Source organism: Desmodus rotundus, chromosome 6, assembly GCF_022682495.2.
Source record: "Desmodus rotundus isolate HL8 chromosome 6, HLdesRot8A.1, whole genome shotgun sequence".
NCBI classification, from domain to species: Eukaryota; Metazoa; Chordata; class Mammalia; order Chiroptera; family Phyllostomidae; genus Desmodus; species Desmodus rotundus.
Genome location: NC_071392.1, coordinates 144,926,752 through 144,945,572, shown reverse-complemented (window position 1 = coordinate 144,945,572; position 18,821 = coordinate 144,926,752). Strand labels below are relative to the sequence as shown.

Sequence of the window (18,821 nt, the reverse complement as noted above, 5' to 3'; positions counted from 1 at the left end):
ACTAGGAGGCATGTTGGAAAGAGAGTGACTTCATTCTCTGAGCCAGGCTACCTGGTTTTGAGGCAATGGCAGTGCACCAGCTGGGCGACCTTGGGCTGCGATGGTCTCCTTTGTAGAAGGTAGATAAGAGGAATATTCCCAGTGTGCTGAGGATTGGATGTGTTCATAGAGATCCAATGTGTACAACCAGCTGTCACATAGGAGTACTCAGTCACCTCCTAGTCCTTGCTTCCTAGGTGTGACCTGCAAGGGGTGGCATCACCTGGGAGCTTGTTCAAAATGCAGTGTCTCTGGTCCTGCCCAGACCTACTGGATTATAATCTGCATTTGCCAAGTTCCCCAGGTGATTCCTGTGTACATTACAGTGAGTCCCTAAGAATGTACGTTCCTCAACAATATAAATTATATCTCAGATATCTGTTTCTCTCCTCCAGCCTACCCAAGTGCTTTGCAGAGAGTGGGATTTTATAGATGTATGTTGAAGTAATAAATGTCACTTATTTAGACTCTCCCCACACTTCTCTCCTTTTAGAAAAGATGATCTGAAAGTCCTGTATTTTTATTGCCTAAAATAATTACCTGGGGTTTAATGGCCTGGGTTTTAGTGTGATACCTATATCCAAAGTGTTGGTAAACTGTCTCTATGAAAAGAAAAGAAAAGGGAAAGCCCTGCTTTGTAGCATCTGCCAATAGGCTGGTAAGAATACTCCTACCGTGACCAACGTGAAGCTGTCGACACGATGTTAGTGACGGCAGAACTGGGGGGGTGTGCCCACGACTGCCTCTCGTGAGCCAGTGGGTGTTCCACCCTGTACCCTTCTTCTCTGTCAACTGATTCCTTCAATAATTGTTTCTGTCATTCAGCATATTCTTATTGGGCACCTGCTCTATGCCCATCCCCTACACAGGTGGAGGAAAGACAGACATTGGAAGTACTTTTCTGAGCTCTCAGTTTCCCTCATCTGTAAAATGGGCATCCATGACAGGCACGTTAGAGAATGAGATGTATTATGTGAGCTCTGCAGCTCTCTACAGGCGGACAAGATTATTATCATCTACACCATCTTGTAACAGTGAGGTCATGCTCACAGGTACCCAGGCTCACAGGCAAATGCAAGGCTGCAGATCCCACGTGTTTGTTTATAAATTGGGCCCTGTCTCCTCCGTAAGGCTTCGCAGTGAGTAGGCCAGAGGGAATTAGGCAGGAAACAAGCTTTGGATGGGAGGCCATACCAGTGGCCTCCAATCCCCCACTCAAATGACTTGGTTGAGCCAAGCCAACTGGCCTCCTGGTGATGTTTACAAGTCCAGGCACGGCCACCTGCAGTCTGCAAGTAAACAACTGTCTTTCCCAAGCAGGAGGAAAGGGAACCTGCAGGTGTGACTTGCATCTCTCCGCCTCTTCCTCTGTCCCCTTGGTCTGGAGTGGTGGGAACTTGGCTTGGCCTCTTGTGAATCATTCCCAAGGCCGTGCTGACAGGGGAAAACCTGGTGAGCCGTCCGTATGTTTCTGTTTTGCATGCTTCCCTCTGGTGAGGTCCACCCGCCTTACTTTCCCAGCCATCTCACTACGCACCTTAAGAAACCAAGGGTGTCTGCGGGCTCCACTGATTTAAGAGCTGGAGACTCATGCCAGATGGCTCCGTTTGGACTCTGGAGAAGGAGCAGCTGCGGCAGCTGCAGGCTTCCAACCCATGTAATGCTCAGGTCTCCACCCCCAGGCTCATAAAAGGATGCTGCAATGGAAAATCGTTTTAGCGATTGTGCTTCTCCTAGAAACGTTCTCTTTGTGATTGGAGAAAATAGGTAGGACTTATACCAAGTGGAATCTTCAGGCTGACGATACAAATACAGAGGAATTCAGCTGAGTTTCTAGATGATTGCCAGGCACCCTCTTCTCTCCAAACCAGTTCTTTAAGCTACTTTGAGGAAATAATACATGATCATAGAAAAAAAAATTCAAATAGGACAAGAGTATAAATGAAAGATAGGCCTTTTACCCCGACTTTACAGAATTTCCCCTCTCCAGAGGCGGCCATTGTTATCAGTGGCTTGTGCATCCCATTAGAAATATTTCTTGCAAAAAAGAGCATAAATACACATATGTAATGCAGTGCTTTGTCGTTGTATTTGGAGCACGGACCCTTTGAGAACTGAGTGGCAGCTGTGGATACTTGTAAACGACATCAGTAAAAACATGTGGCACATCACACATCACTGCATTAGGGATGTCGGGTGCGCATACCCCTCAAGTCAGTCTCCGATGCAGGACTCGCCCTCTGAGTGCCCGCAGGGCTTCTCACGGGCGCAGACACTTGGCAAACCAACACGAAGTAGCAGCGTGAGGAGCGGCGATTATGAGCCAAGAGTCTAGACCACACTGGGCTGAAGTGTTCTTTGCGTACCCTGTGAGACAGGGTGGGGGTGGGGCAACACTGGGTGCATGCGTGTCCCTAGCTCCCTGTCTGTCAGCAAGAGAGGGATGGATTGCAGTAAAAACATTTTTTTAAATCTGATTTGTCAGTTTATTTTTAATGATACTGCTTATTAAAGTTATCATTGCATAACTAATTAGTGTTAAACATTAGTAATACAGAAGTGCAAAACTATAAAAGTCAAAGTTCTTTATCCTGTCCCACCCTTTCAACTGTTGGGTTTATATGTAATTGAATTATACAATTGTGTGTATATACGATTTATTTAATCCAAATGCGATTACCCCACACATACCATTCTGTAATTTTTTTTCATTTAACGCCCCTCCTGGCTGGGTGATCTCTGAGCTGTCCTCTTCCGTTTCATTGTCTCCTCATCTTTGTCTTGGCGGGGCTGGTGCCTCCCGAAGCCCTTACTCAGTTCTGTAGATGGTGCCCTGGGGCAGGAGGCTGCTGAGTCCTCGAGGCAGCAGGGAGGAGTTTGCGTCAGGGCCCCATAGTGAGTAATGAGCCTGGTCGGGAAACCTGGGCTCTGCCCCCCAGCCCTAACAGTAACTCACTACGTGACCTGGGCAAGTTCCTCTCATCTGAAAAGGGAGAGTGGACCAGACCACTAAAATGACCCCTTAGTGTTAGGAGTTGTGCGCTGCACAAGTAGTGGGCAGAATCTCAGGGAGGTGGGTGCCTGGGACAGAAGGAGGTGGCTTGTATATAGGTCACCAGTGCGTACCTGCCTGTCCCTTTGCCACAGCATGGCAAGGCCCTTCCTCTTTGAATACCTGGCCTTCCGTCTGCAGAAAGGAGGGTAAGTGCTACCTCTGTGTCAGGCATAGAGTAAGCCCCCGTCGGACGGTACCATTAAGTTGTGACAGGTGTAGACCCTCAAGCTGGACAGTCCCTGGTTCAGGACCTGATGGCTTGCTTCAGTCCTCCAGCCTCAGTTTCTCTCCCCGGTAAAATGGGAACAACAGTGACACATCTGGGTGACGGGCACAACCTCCTTGAGAGCAGGGCCTTTTTTTCCCATCACGCCGCATGCCCTGTGCTGAGAACAATCCTGGCATATAGTGGGTTCTCAATGCCCATGTGTTGAAAATGACTGTCAAATAAAATGCTTTGTACCTTCCCTGATGTATGATGTATGCTCTTCTACTTAATGTTACTTTGATTGTTAGTAAACATTGCTTATTACTTCCGTCGATTATCATTATGAGCCTGTGAGAAGGGAGGCATTGTTGAGTGACTTCCCCACAGAGCTAGTAGACAGCAGAGCCAGAGAGGTTCGGATCATGCACCTCACCCGCCACCCACCAGGCCGTGTTCTCCACATGTGCCTCCCCAGAGGGAGCATATCCCCTGTCTGCCTCCTTTCCTCCCTTCTCTGCTGTCTTGGAAGGTTACTATAGCTCCTTCTCACTTGGATGCAAACTGGGGTCAAGGGGGTAGGAAGGAAGGGTAACAGGGTGATTACTCCTAGGGCTGCTCTGAATGTGGGGAGGTAGGGTGTGTCCCTCTGAGTTTAGCTCTGAATGGACAAATTCCCAGGAAGCAGTCTTGCCTAGTTCCTTGAAGGATGTACGAGGACCAGTCCTGCATTCATTCAGGGGTTAAACCTGAATCTCCCGCTGCCTGTCTGGCCTGCCTTGCCAGGGTTCCTCTGTACAATTTCATTTGTATCAAGCTCTTAACGATGAGCAATAGGATGGAGAGTGAAATGGAGAATAGCTTGTGAGGTCCTGGCCACCCAGCCTCCTGGGCCCCCCTCCCACGTCCCTGGTGAAGTTCTGCCAGTACTTATATTTAGCAAATTAGATCAACTGAGGCTGCTAGAAGGATAAACAACTGGTGAATGTTCATAGGAGGGCAGCTAGCAGGACTTGGGGGTGGTGACCGGGGAGGGCCCCAGGAATTAGATTCTCAGAAATCCCTCCACTGTCAAAGCTGGGGTTTACTGTAAAGTGTGGGGGCTTGTGCCAATCTCTCCCTCACCCCCAGGCAGTCTGGGAGGATTGCAACTGAGACATGGGGTGAGTTGCCAGGGGCCTCAGTGGGGAGATGAGGGGCGGGCCATGGAGCCCTACTGCTGGGAGGACTTCCAGTGTCCTTCTGAGCCTGTGTTTGTCAACTTGTCATCTGCCCACTCCCTGAAACAGAATTGCTAGGGGCTGTGTGAAGAGGGGGCCCCCTGGGCTCCAGGCCACAGTTCCTGAGTGTGGCTGTGCATGGAATTACTGTGGAGCTTGCTAAGAGTGCCGATGCCCAGGCCTCCATAGGTCTGTGTCTCCTGCATCTGTCTGTTTGATGCACCCTGTAGAACATTCTGTTATACAGTTCTAGGCACTCTGATTCTAGCAGTCCCTGACCGTAGGTTTAGACCTCACTGATGGAGACAGATAGCATAGAGGTTAAGGGCACAGCATCCAGAGTTTACCAGACCTTAAGTCTTTGGCCCCAGAGACTGACAAGAGCTTGTTACCTAATCTGTTTGTGGCTCAGTTTCCTCATCTATAGAATTGGGTCCATGATGGTGCTTTATTGCACTGACGTGGGAATGAAATGTCTAACTTCTGATACACCAGTGGGGTGATGGCCAGCCACGCTTCAGAGGAGGGTTGTTAGTGCCTGACATTTGTAGCCATCTGTGAACTGGGACATCTTTCTAACCCACTCTGTAGGACTATTGTGACAGAGGCCTGTAAGGTCATGGTTAAGGTCGTGGGACCTGGAACCAGACTGCTTAGGTCCTTGTGACCTGTGTGAGTTTGGGTCAGTTAATTAACCTTGCTGAGCCTTAGTTTTCTCATTTGTACAACACGGATAATATTCGTAAGAATCATGGAAGCCGGTGTAAAGCACCACAGTGCCTGGTCCATAGCAAAGGCTCAATCATTTATAACCACCATGATTACTATTATTCAGCCTGCACTGAAATTTGGCATGGCCTCTGTCCAAGTGGCCCAGAGGTTTTTTAAGTGATGCCTAGTCAGCTACATTGGAACTTTCCCCAATCCCTACGTGGAACTTTCCATTCACTGGCTGTTATCTTCACAGCCACAACCTGGTACACACCAAAGCATTAGCTGGTTTGCGGTCCAGCCTTCTGTGTTTGCTAAGTTCATAGCCAATGGGGGAAACTGAGGTGACGGGAAGGGCTTTGGTCAGCCAAGATGAGAAGATAGTTTGGAAACAGGATGCCCGCAGCAGCTCTGCCCCGTGCCCTTTCCTGTCTGGATTCGGGAGCGGACGTGACCCTTGCTCTTCGCCCCACTTCCACCCCCAGCTGTCCAGGGAGCACCTTGGGTGTCCCGCCAGTGGGCTGCTCCAGGATCACTCTGGGATTGCTGTGTCAGCCTGGGCGAGGCAGCTGGGAAGCTTTTAGGTTCACTGGCACCGGCACCAGCACCGGCACCGGAATGAGGTCAGCCCAGGATGGATTCCAGGAAGGGCTGCTGCTGATCAAAGCCTGGCGTAGTCTCTCCTGGGAGCATCACAGCCTCTTCCCAAAGGGCACACCCTGGGCGGGGGTCTCGAGGAGTGAGGAGCAGGGCTGGAAGCCAAAAGAGCTGAGGAGAGAGGGCCTTTCCATTTGGAGTGGCAAAGGCCCACGTGGAGATAATGTAACTGGAGTTTTCTGGATGGAGGAGAGCCTGCGGTTTTGGAGCATGTGCAATGCTGCTGGGGCCCCTGGGGCCCATTGCCGGGCCTCTTCCTCCCTCGGAGCCCTGGGTACATCCCCTCGCATTCGTCTCACTGCATCACCGATGGCAGTACCTGCCACTTGGGCCTCTACTCCCCCGTCCGTTGATTATTTGCAGCAGTGACTGATAATAAGTTGTAGCTCTCTTTCTCACCTCGGCCAGATAAAGCTCTCACACGCCTCACTGATGCAGCCCTTCGGGCAGCTGCATCCCGTCCATCAGTGTTGGGGGTGACAAAACCGTTCTGCTGTCTCTGTTATATGCTACAGCGATGAAGCCCTTGTTCAGACTCCAAGCTCCGTGAGGGCAGGCACTTTGTCTTGTTCACTATTCCCTCTTCAGCATCCAGCATGATGATGCCTGGCCCATAGCAGGGGCTCAGGAAGTGTTTGTGGAATGAATATCTGTCCTCCAGTCGGCTGTGAGTCCCTCGGGGACAGGGTTTATGTCCTGATCACATCTCAGTGACTGAAAGAATGTAATGAACATTCAATGCCAGTGTGCATAACCAAGAGAAAGAGTAGTCACGCATGCTTGGTCGCGGATGTCACTTTACCGCAGAGCTGCTTCGCTGACACGGGGACGTTGAGGCTAGTGGGAATGCCATGGGTGATGCCGCCCGCTCTGGTTTCTAAGGACAGTGACACTTGTCATCCTACTTAATCATCCCAAGAGTCCTCATGAGTTAGTAAATCCTCATTGCGATTTCCACGTGGGGAGACGGAGGTTCAGACTGATTTAGGAGGTCTGTTGAAGAGCATTTGATAGTTTCATGTTGCATCTAAGACCGGGACTTGGGTCTCCTCTCCCCCAGACCAGTTTCTTCCTCTGGTCACCATACCATCTTTTTCTGCGTCTGTAAAGTTTCTGCCGGTGATTTTTCATACGCTGGGTTTGGGTTTGGGAGGCTTTTTTGACTCCTGGTCCTACCCTCACTTACAAGTATTAACCGTCCCTGGTCCAGTCTTTTTAGAACCTTTTGAGGTTTTAAGCTTTTAGTACCTTGGAGTTGTCAACCATATTTCACATACCCGTGCATTTCTCTGGAGAGGAAGTCTGAGTGCACCAGCTTCTCACCAAAGGGTGCATGACCTCATAACAAGGCTCAGAACCAATAACCACAGCCAATCGTGTCATTTTGCATAGGGGAAACTGAGGCCTGGGCAAGGGGCTTTTCCAGGGCCGTAACCTTTGACCAGAGATTCTATTTCTCCTGTTGACAGAGGACTGATTGTGGTGAACAGTAACCTCAGCTACATCATCGAGCCCCTCCCTGGCAGTGAGGGCCACCACCTTATTTACAGATCTGAACATCTCAAGCTGCCTCCTGGGAACTGTGGGTTCGAGCACTCTGGAGCCAGCACCAGGGACTGGGGTCTTCAGTTTACAAACCAGATCAAGAAAGGACTTCGCCGGGTGAGTTCTTAGTGCAGAAGTTACCCTCGGGATAGGCTTGTCCCCTCTGAGGACCCTTACTTTGGATCCAGGAGTGATTCTAAATTAAACGGAGGTGGCAAAGAAGAAGGAAATAGCTTTTTCTTTGATCCTAAGTCATTGTTGAATGTGGGATACCCTTGTAGTTGATAGAATAGTGCTTTGGGGAAAACACTCCTACATTTCAAATACACTGAGATGCTAATTTCAGGAACTTCAAAATGTGAGGGAAAAAAAACATACGCTTCCCTTCTTGGAACAGCCCCTTAACCGTATGCACAGAATGCTTGTGTTTATTCATACCAACTAGAGTATGTGGGTTTGGTGGTTTTGGGGAACTTGATGGTCAGCATGTTCCCTCACGGTACGTTGGCCTCTGGGCTTCCTGTAGTGGCCAGCCCGCCCAGCTCGTCGATTTTCGGGACTAAGGATGGGACCCAGGGTCCCAGTGCAGCTTCCGGCAATAACCAAGGTGGCGGGCGGAGGGCGGAGTGAGGGTGGAGGCAACCACTGCGGGGCTGCCGCTAGCGCCCAAGTTCAAAATTAAACTAGCACCACTGCTTAGCAGTTTTTTGAAATGGGGCCAAGTCTCCCACTTCTCCCACTCTGATCTGGTCCTATCTTGTTCTTAGATGAAACGGGACGATTTAAACTCCATGAAGTACGTGGAGCTGTACATCGTGGCTGATTATGCAGAGGTAAGGGGGCGGCGATGGGTTTCAACAGGAAAACGGACGCTTTTGGTGGCTTCCACTCCAGGTGTCCAACTGCTCTGGAGGAATGGTGAAGCAGTCATCTGTCTCTGGTTTGTCATATGATTTCGAGCTTAAATTCAACCCAGGACTCTTTTTGCTATTTTAACCGTAGTTGGAAAGGGGAAAATCACAGGAAAAGGCTCTTCTAGTCTGATACATTCATCAGATAAAAAAAGAAAAAAGCAATACAATTCACATTATTTGGATTAACATTTCTTAAAGTGTTAAAACCTGAAGACCTCTTCCGGTTTTAGTGCTTATTCACGGGGAGTCAATGAATTCTCAATAGAGATTTAAAAAATAATTGTTTTGCCCAGATAATACGTGTGTTCTGAATCACCTGATTGAGTACATTTTTCTTGCCCACGAACGGGCCCGTTTTGATAATCAGGTTGGTGCTCAATGAAAACCTGAAGCTGTGGTTCCCGAAATGTGGTCCCTGGACCAGGAGGATCAGTAGCACCCAGGGACTCGTGGAAAAGCAAATTCTTGAGCTGCGCCCCAGGACTCCTGAATCCTAAACTGTGGGGCTGGGTCCCACGGTCTGTGTTTTCACAAGCCCTCTGGCTGGTTCTGACACACAGACAAGAGTGAGAACTGCTGGCCTAGAGGAATAGCTGTCTGGCCTTTAATCCCATGCTCCTCAAGTTAGACAGGTCCTCGCAGGCCTGGACCCCTAAGATCTGATGAACACCCATCTCTCTCTCTCTCTCTTTCATTTCATTTATTCATCAACGATTTCTTGATTCTTTATTATGTGCCATGCCCAGTGCGTGGCCCCAGGAGGTATAGACAGACCTGCCCCTGGGATCAGAGAGCCCACAACAGCAGCACCGAACCCTATCCTCGACCAGTGTCCTTGGCCGGTGCCAGAGCTGCTAAGACGTGTCATTGCAGAGGGGTAGAGTGCAGACCCCGAGGGATCCAACATGGCGGTTTTGGAGATTGGGTGAAACTTCTCCAAGACGGTGATGTTGAAGTTGACACCTGAGGAATGGGTTCAAGCCCCAGAGCCCACATTTGCCTAAATTAGCCATATTTTACCTCAGTTCTCACTTTATGTAGTGACTCAACCACGTGACTAAGCACATCTTCTGGGCATGGGAAGTCGAGAAGAGCTGACTGTGCTCTAAGTCACACACGCTCGCCCAGGGCTCCCCTTAGGACAGAACTCAGCCAGGCTCTGGTCTGTCTCAGGCCCCGTGTAAGCGGCTTGGTTGCCAGCTTCCCTAAAAGCCTCCTTCTGAGGTCACCGTGTGTGGTCTGCAGTCCCAGACCACAGGTGCTGGAGCCATCGGTGCGGAGTGGTGGGAAGAACGCTAGACTTGAGGCCCAAGGGTCTGCTTTCGTGTGTTAGTGGAGGGAGGAGGTGGCCCTGGAGCTGTCCGAAGGGACAAGGAGTTGTTAACTGGGCAGGGAGGTGGAGGCAGACGGCATTGCAGGCCGGGGAACATCGTGTTCTGCTTTGAGGAGTTTGGCTTTTTAATTGATGGCGGTATTGATTTTAAGCAGCCTTTTGTTTTCCTTTCCAAAGACTGGTGTGTGTGTAGGATGGGAGAGCAGCGTGGGGAGCAAGCTCCAAAGGTGATTTAAAAGCCAAGGTTCTGCGGTCACGGGAGGAGGGTCACGGGAGGAGGTGACCGTCGCTGGCCTCCAGCGGGAGGGTTGCTGGAAGAAAGCTAAGCTCTTCTGACTCCAGGACATTTTTTCATTTAAGCTTTGCATCTGAGGTCATCTAATACAGTGTCCTGAACTGTTGTTTTCAGCCCCAGAATCCTTGGCTCAGAGGACAGCTCCTGGGACCCCAGTAGTTGAGCCTATAGAAACACAGCCACTCTGTCGTAAACGTGGGGTGACCCTCCGCTTCAGCCCTGCACTCTCCCCTTTGGAATCGTAGTGCAGGGTTTTAAAACCCACTGGATGCGAGTCCATGGAAGCTGGAGAAGCAGGGTAGGGGTTGGATATCTTTCGTCTCCTGACCTCCAGGGTCACAGAAAACCCCCCAAAAGGAAGAGTGCTCCAGGTGCCTTGGGGACTGCGTGTTGCCTAGAGCCATCGCCCAGTGTCAGAGGAGAGTGCCTTCAGCAGCAGCGCCTGACAGGCGGGATTCATGCTGCCTGGGGACGGGGAACTTGCTGCTTTCTTAGGGTCCTGGGCTTTGAATGAGTCATGGGAGGGGTGGAGTGGGGGGTACAGTAGGCCAGGCTGGCTCTCAGGCTTACAAATCCCTCCCCTTCCTCCTCTCCCCCATCCCTCTTCAAGCGGCCTCTCATCCTCTGCTGGCAGAAGTGTATGCCTGACAATTAATTCATCTGAAAGGATGGGAAGACACAGAGTGGGAGGGCTGCCTTATCTGTGATTTACAACCTGGTGCTGACACAGGCCAGCCTCCTCCTCTGGGCTCTGCACAGGGAGCAGGGGCATGGATAGTGTTGCTGCCTAGAGAGAGGGAGAGAGCATTGTCCACTGTACAAATGACCAAGCAGCTGCCCACTCCCTGGGCCTAGGGTGGGGCTCAGCTCACTGCCGCAGAGGAGAGGGCAAATCCAGGAGAGGGAGGAGCAAGGTGGGGTATTGCAGAAGGGGACAGAACAGCTGTAAAAATGGGAATACAGAGAACTTTCCTGATGCAGGCAGAAGGTGAGGGAGTTGGAAAAGGCCAGGTGATGCACTGTGTTTCACTTTCTCTGTCATTCTAGACAGTTGAAGGTTGAGATAGTCCTTTCTTTAGATCAGGGGTCTACAAGCTATAGCCCATGGTCCAACCCAGCCCACCGCGTTTTTGTAAATAAAGGTTTATCGGACTACTTCGATGCCTACTGCTGTGTGTATTGTCCCCGGTGGCTTTTGAGCTGTATGGCAGCGGAGTTGAATAGTTGTGACAGAGACGGTATAGCTGTAAAGCCTAAAATATTTACAGTTTGGCCATTTAAGAAAACATTTGCTGACTCCTACTCGAGACTCTTCTGGACAACACAATACACCCCTAGAACTGTGGTGGTACTTATCAGGCAGGTGCTTGAAGATAGGAGTAATTGAAAGGCAATGAAGTATGGCTCTGACTTTATTATAATAAATATTCACTAAATATTGCGACGCTTTCTGTGCATGAGACCGGTCTAGAAATGGGATGACTCTATAATGAGAAACTTCAGGATTAACACCTCATAAAGGTTTAAGTCACAATGACACTGAGTTTAACTCTCAGAAGGCAATAGTGAACATGAGGCTATTGACAGTTCTGATGAGTGGCAGCCCCGAGGAAGCGCGGGGAAGTCCAAGTGCAGTGGAAGAATGGGAAAGGGTGGTTTTCTCCCTTGAATCATGGGGGAGACACCCCCATCACAGCCAGCATCCCAGGGAGTTTTATTTAGCTGTTCTTTTGTTTCTCGTTTGGATATTCTTTTTTTTTTTTTTTTTATTGTTGTTCAATTACAGTTGCCCACATTTTTGTTTGAATATTCCTGCTGGATAGGGTGGAGGAAGGGTGGGAAGGTTTGGACTTGACGTAACATATACGGTTGTGTATCCCAGGTAAATCAGATAGGTACCCAGATTCTACGTAACAGTGATAATGGATAGGACATGCCCATCATTTGAAAATTCAGGTGAATTTTGGCAAATTTTATCTGTACGCTGTGAAGCTGTCCTTCATCATTGCCGCTGAAAGAGCTACCCTTTTGAAGCAGGAAAGATGAATGTGGGACCACATACTGAAATGTCCTGGTACCCATGGCAGGCATTTCCAATCGAGCACAGCACTCTTCCCTGCTGAGTTCCATGCAGCCTCAGAATTCTTCACTGTGGGAGGCGCTACCAGCCCATCTGCGTGGTGTGCCAGACCAAAGCCAAGGTCTTACGATCTTCGACACTAGCGCCCATTCTGTATCACTCATGTGGCCTCTGATGGCAGTTATTTCTGTCCATGTTTTCTCAGTGCATTTCAATTATATACTCCCTAAATACAGAAGCTGCCACTGTGGTTATTTTCGGCCCTCTCTCTGTTTTCACCGAAGCTCCTCTAGGCCAGTCCCAGGCTCTCCCACCTGGGCACAGTGCCTTGCCCATGGCAGGCGTTCAGTAACGTTTGACCACTGTTGATGGGTCACATGTAGGGGGACCTGTTGCAACCCTGTGATGGCAGCTTTATGTTGGGGTGACGACCAAGGCAGGGATCGAACCAATCCCTCTGCTAAGGCCCGGTGGGAGTGTGTGGGATGCCTTCTCCTTTGGAGGACAGGAGAACAAGGTTGACTTCAAGAGCTGGAGAAAGAATTCAGTTCACTGCCCAACTACTGCTGTGTGCACAGCTCCGGGCCTGGCACTGAGCTTGTAGTTAGGGACACCAAATGGGCCTGACCTGGGCTCTGCTGTCCCCGAGCTGGCACTGTGTGTGTGTGGTGGGGAGACAGCTGTGTAAATGTGATGCCCCTAGAAGATGGAAGAAAGTAAATATTAATTCAAGGACAAGTAATGGGCATAGGAGGGGTCCTGAGAGGGGTTCTGTGGGGCTTACCTGTTACCTAGCTCTGTTGTCCCATTCAGTTTCAGAAGAACGGACGAGACCAGGATGCCACCAAACACAAGCTCCTGGAGATCGCCAATTACGTTGATAAGGTGAGACCAGGTGTGTACTTTGTGGGAAAGGTGCCAGCACCTCAGAGGACAGGAGATCACGTAGCACCTGAGCTGCCTCTTGGTGACCTGGCCAGCCCAGCCAGTTTCTGAGAGGGAACAGCAATGCCACAGAGGCCCGGGGCCATCTGACAAGGCTCAGCTACGTGACCGTAGCCACCGAACTCTTCTTCTTTGGCTGGAAGTTTTGTATTGTTTTGTGTTGAATTTACATAATAGAGGGGTTGGCCTAAATCAGTGGCTTTGGATTGTTTTTATTTTCTGGTGGAATCCTTTTTTTAAAATGAAATCTTATGCCACTTTCTATGTAATATAAGCCCTGAAATTTGTTTTTTGTTTTTTGGGGTTTTTTTTTTTCCTTTTTATAATTCAAGTGCCTGGCTTGAGCTCTGATTGCCTAAGCCTTCATTCCAAAGGAGCACCCACTTCAAAGTGGGCTGTCTCAGCAGACACTCTGCTACCACAGGCCTGGGGGAAGAGCCGCCCTCCCTCCACTGAGGCTCATTGTTTTAGAGGTCTTGGTTGATTTCCGTAAGTGATCATTTGGGCTACTTGGTTTTTGTGTTTTTTTTTTCTTTTCCTGTGCTTTGAATTCCCACTCTGTGCTTCACATTCAGTGATGAAGAGGGAACCCTCAAAAACCTGGGCCCCCACCCTTCACCGCAATGAAAGCAGAACCCAGGCCCGTTCTCTCTCTCTTCACCCTCACCCCCCCACCCCCCGCACCTCACTGTGTGGCCCCAGATGTGCTGTGTAATTTCCAGACCTTGTACGTAATAAACCTGTATCTTTTCAGTTTCCTGATGGTTATTGCTGAAGGGAGTCTTGCATTCATAATGAGAACCACAGGGCTGGCCCAGCTATGTGACACTGGTTATTAATAGGCTGAGGCCAGTACAAAACAGTCCAACAGAAAAGTCAGATGAAATGGACTGCCCTAAGCTGAAGCAGGGGTGAGGACTGAGAGCGTTGTCCTCTGACCCCTTCCCTTCCTCCCTGCAGTGACTCCCAGAGAACTGAGGACGTAGAGGAGTTCAGTTTAAGAAAGCTTTAAGGTTCTTTTAAGTTTCCTTCTAGGACCAAAAAGCCCGGGGATTCTCAGACTTAGGAGAAATTTGAGGTAGGTCTGCAAGGGAAAGGGACAGAATTGTAAAAGTTGAGGAGTGGTGTTTGGGGACCAATCTGTACAGTCTCCATCTGTAAAATGGTTCTAAAATTATTTCCTGTCGCAGAAAGACCATGCAGATGGTTACCTTTCCTAGGGCAGACCTCTTAAACATGCTCTTAGGAAATACCCAAATTCTTGAATTTTACTAGAACAGGCTGGTTCGGGACGTGGAAATACTTTGGTTTTTAAGTATATATATTAGTATTTCCTGTAGTGCAAAATGCAGTAGAATGGGCAACCTAGGCTCTTGACAGGCTAGGAGTAGCTTTAAAATGTAGATTTTAATATATTTGGGGTCACAAGTCTCTTTGAGACTCTATTTAAACATTTATTGTACTAATTCAGGGTACTCACAGAACTTCTGAAGCTTTAACTCTGGGCCTGCTAAGGATTCATGGAGCCTAGGCTAAAAGGAGAAATTCTTTCCTAAACACTGGAATATAAAGGAGAAAATTGGGTATTTTTCAGGGATTTACAAGCAAAGTTGGTAGTATTCGGAAATCACCATGTGGGACCATCTGTGCCATGTGTTTTTCTTCGGCCCAGACGGCTCTGGAAATTGCAGGCAGCTGTCAGGGACTGGTGGAAGCGAACCCTGGCATTTCCTGGAAGGAAGGGCTCCAGCGACACGGTCCAGTCCACTCTCGCTCTTGACTCACTCCACCCACAATAACATCTAAATGATCCTACAACCCAAACACTGAACATCTGGGAAAACAAGAACAGCTTGGTCCCTGGGGTGTATACAGGAGGCAGACCCCGTTATTACCCACGTGACATCTATTGTTCTGGAGACCCGGCAGGTGGGAGACTTGGCTGGGTCTCTCTTTGTGGACTCTGCAGTCAGTCTGGGTGATAGAACCAAGGGTGCTGATGAAAAAATAGAAAGAGAAGAGAGCAAACCCCAGTCTGTCCTTGAGGCCCCCAGCTTGGCTGTCTAGTCCATTCATTCTGCGAAGCGGTCTCAGTTCTCTCCCCAGCAGCTGATGTCTGTCACCCCTGGCTGGAAGGCTGACCTACTTCTCCGAGGCTTGCTGACCCAGCTACTTGAACTGAACTGTTGTTGAACCAAACCTGGAATGAACTGCACTAATTTGCTGAATCATGAACCCAATCCAAAATGTGTTTCCTTAACCACGAAAAAGCCAAGTTTAAGTCCTTAAAAAGCTCCCTGGTGAAGCAAGTTCAAATTGGAATCCAAACTTTTTATTTTCTGTAATGATCGACCTGGCACAAAACAGGAAAATCAAAATTTCCATTGAGGTCAACTGCATCTGGAGCCCGTCCTGCCCCCACCGTTTCTTGGACGCAAGTGGATCGTCTGTGTGTGAAAGCGCCCGCACTTGAGCAGAGTGGGGTCCTGCGTCCGCTCCGAGAGCTGGTCATTTTGGCTTTAATCCGGGCTCCCCCATTTTTCTGCCGAGACCCTGGGCAGGGTACTTAACTCTAAGCCTCTGTGCTTTGTACCTAGAAAGTGCTCGGATTTTTTATTTTCACCTGGGGCAGTACCTGCCCAAAGTCATCCAGTCTGGGATTAAATGGTATCTCCTTGCTCATGTCACCTAGGTTTACGTGCAACTTTTTTATTTTTTAAGTCACTGCCTCAGTGTTCTCTAGGCTTTGCCAGTCAAAGAATTTCTTATACCCACACCTCCTAATAGTTAGCTTTAAAGAAAGCGCTCATCCTGCTTATGTGCATATGACGTGAAAGGTACTATGTTATAAAAGTTAGATACAGTTCTACCCTTAAGGATCCTGAGAGTCAGGTCTCATTTATAGAATTTCCAAACCCTTGGGTTGGACAGAACCCTGGAGATCGCCTGGCCCTTTGCAGTCTAATGCTTGCAGTTGACGGTATCCTCAGTGAAAGCTAAGCACCTCCAGTGATGGGGAAGGAAACTTTCGAGAGTAAGCATATCTACCTACTCGTAGATCATTTCTACCCATTCACTTCCAACATGCGTGGGGACATCTTCCAATAAAACATCCATACACAATTGGGTATATCCATACAACGGAATACTACTTAACCGCCTGAGATTTACAAGCTCCTTCCTAGCATTGACAGATGAAGATGACGCTGTGGCTTTTCTGTTTCACTGATCAGTTTTACCGATCCTTGAACATCCGGATTGCTCTCGTGGGCTTGGAAGTGTGGACTCACGGTGATTTGTGTGAAGTTTCGGAGAACCCTTACTCTACCCTCTGGTCCTTTCTCCGTTGGAGGCGCAAGCTGCTCACTCAGAAGAAACACGACAATGCGCAGTTAGTCACGTAAGGAGCCCTTCTCCACACCCATTGCCCCGGTGTTGCCTGCCTGTCCACAGAGCCTGTGCTTTCTGCCCCTGCCTTTCCCGATGCTGAGTGTTGGTTGCACTGGGGCCGCCCCAACTCTCTGGTCCCTGTAATCAAGTGTGTGTCAGATGTGTGCCCTGTGCCTAGTGCATGCTGGAAAATATTACAAAGCCTGAGGGTTATAACAACCCCCGAAAGCATTTACAATCCAGATGAGGAAATGAGACCTACACACATTCATCTGAGTGTGTGAGACAGCTGAGTGTGTCCTTGGGAACCGACCGACTGCTGGTCGTGGGCAGCTTTGAAACAGACTTTCTGAGGGGCTCATCTTCATCTTGGCACTTTGTTCTAGCCCAGAGCTAACCTCCTGAAGCGGGCACAGTTGGGGCAGGGGTGGGGCGGCTCCCTGGGTTGTCCTTCTTTCCTGGAGGCTTAGGACTGCCTGCCAAGACAGTCAGAGTGGCAGTTAGTACAGGGACTGTGTTTGGTGGGAGGGAGACATTGAGGGGGTGGGGTAAGGATTGTGTTTCTTTCAGTTCGGAGAGAAAAAGAGAAGATATTGATGAGGGTCATGGTGACATGTGACAGTCCCCTGGAGGTGATTATCTAGTTGTTGTTGTTTTTTTTTAGAGACAGAAGGGAAGGAGGAAGAAGGAGAAAAACATCAATGTGTGGTTGCCTCTCACATGCCCCCTACTGGGGACCTGGCCTGCAACCCAGGCATGTGCCCTGACTGGGAATCGAACCAGCGACACTTTGGCTCACAGCCCGTGCTCAATCCACTGAGCTACACCAGCCAGGGCTAGTTTTTATTAGGGTTGACTTCCAAGGGTATCCTGAGGCAGTTACAACCACGGCACGTACATAATCAAATCATTTTTTTTCTTTTCTTGCCAAAATACCTTTCTGAATTAAAAATCATTTCAACATTTGTTTACTCTAAAGAAAGTCCTGATGCATCCCATTCATTGTAAAATATTATGCTGCACTGCCCTTTCTAAGTGGTTTATCATTTCACTTTTGGTTTCCCTGTTAAGCCATGAGTTATTTAGAAGTTATTAGAAGTTATCTAGAAGTTTTTAAACAAAAGCTTATTTAATTTTTTTTTAATTTCAAAAATAATTGAAAAAGATCAGGGAAACAACTATACCAAAAACCTGGGCAACGAGTACATTCACCTCGGAAGAGTCCTAGGGTACCCAAGACTTCTGGCCCGAACTTTGGAAGCACAGGGCCCTGCTTTGGGCCAGACCTTGAATCAAGGTTTCCAGCAGGACTTCCTCGGAGCCGTTGTCTAAGTTTATGAAATCACCAGTAGGACTTCATGTACATTTGCACATATTTTATGTATTCCGTTACATCTTGTTTCTCTGAAGAAGAGTCGGCCTTGACTTCATCACACATTTATTAAGCACCCACCATGTTTCAGGTTCTAAGTTCTAGTGACCCAAAATATGTAAGATAGTATCAGCTCGCAAAGATAGCAGGCTCTAGGTAAGACAAGCACGGAGATACTGAAGTACCGCACAATGACTTTCCATGTAGACTTTAAGTTACGTGTTTGTGGCGTGCATGAAAACACTGGGTTTTAGTTATTTCTTGGCCCCTGCACTGGGTGTATATATACAGCCAGAGAGGGATGAATTAAACAGGGGAACAGAGCTTGGCCGTTGGCGGAGTAGGATCAGAATTGCAAAACAAAGGCAGAAATAGGTCATTCTTGCACCCAGCTGCACTTCTTGACACTTCTGATGGGACACATCTGTTTCCTTGGCCCCTGAGTGATGCAGGAATGAAGCATCAGCCCCCACAGCTGCTGTCCAAAATGCCCTGCACTGTCCCCCAGGGCCAGGGATGTGGCATGGGACCCCAGCAGCTGGTGGAAGTGGGCCTGATTCACTTCAGCATCAGAGCCTGTGCCATTCTCCCCTCCCCACCCCCCACCCTCTGAGCTTTTCCTGTGCAGCAGGAATGGGATGCAGCTTTGCAAGCCCTGCCCATTTCCTTCCAGGGAACAGGGCTATGGGTATATTGTGGGGAAAAGTGACCTTTCACTCTCTGTTTTTCTAGAGCAGTGAGGGAGTGGGTGAGAGGAAGTCAGAGGTGTGGCAACCTGGGATCTGTCCATTTGGCCTGTGATACCAGGGCCTCTCCCCTTGGGAACGGTCTGGGAGTGGCAGAAGGGCCAAGGGACACCATGGTGGCCACGTGCTCCTGGGCACATGGAAACAGCCCTCTCAGTCCCCTCCGTAGTCACCCTGTCGCCTTCCTTCTTGCAGGGGCAGGTCTTTCCAGGGCATCACCATCGGCCTGGCCCCCCTCATGGCCATGTGCTCCGTGTACCAGTCTGGAGGAGTCAACATGGTGAGTCTCAGCTGACATGTGGATGTTGCAGAAG

The 18,821-nt window shown here is 49.2% G+C and overlaps 1 protein-coding gene across 2 annotated transcripts in view; it reads left to right on the top strand.

Annotated features, from left to right (window-relative positions):
* Nucleotides 1-18,821, top strand: part of ADAM19 (ADAM metallopeptidase domain 19) — a 78,481-nt gene that overhangs the window by 39,831 nt on the left and 19,829 nt on the right. For both annotated transcript variants that reach the window (XM_045185059.2, XM_024576937.4), the window contains exons 6-10: nt 7,357-7,549; nt 8,200-8,265; nt 12,868-12,939; nt 16,233-16,399; nt 18,703-18,787. In XM_045185059.2, coding sequence (XP_045040994.2) covers nt 7,357-7,549; nt 8,200-8,265; nt 12,868-12,939; nt 16,233-16,399; nt 18,703-18,787 — 583 coding nt within the window. The remainder of the gene's footprint in view (nt 1-7,356; nt 7,550-8,199; nt 8,266-12,867; nt 12,940-16,232; nt 16,400-18,702; nt 18,788-18,821) is intronic.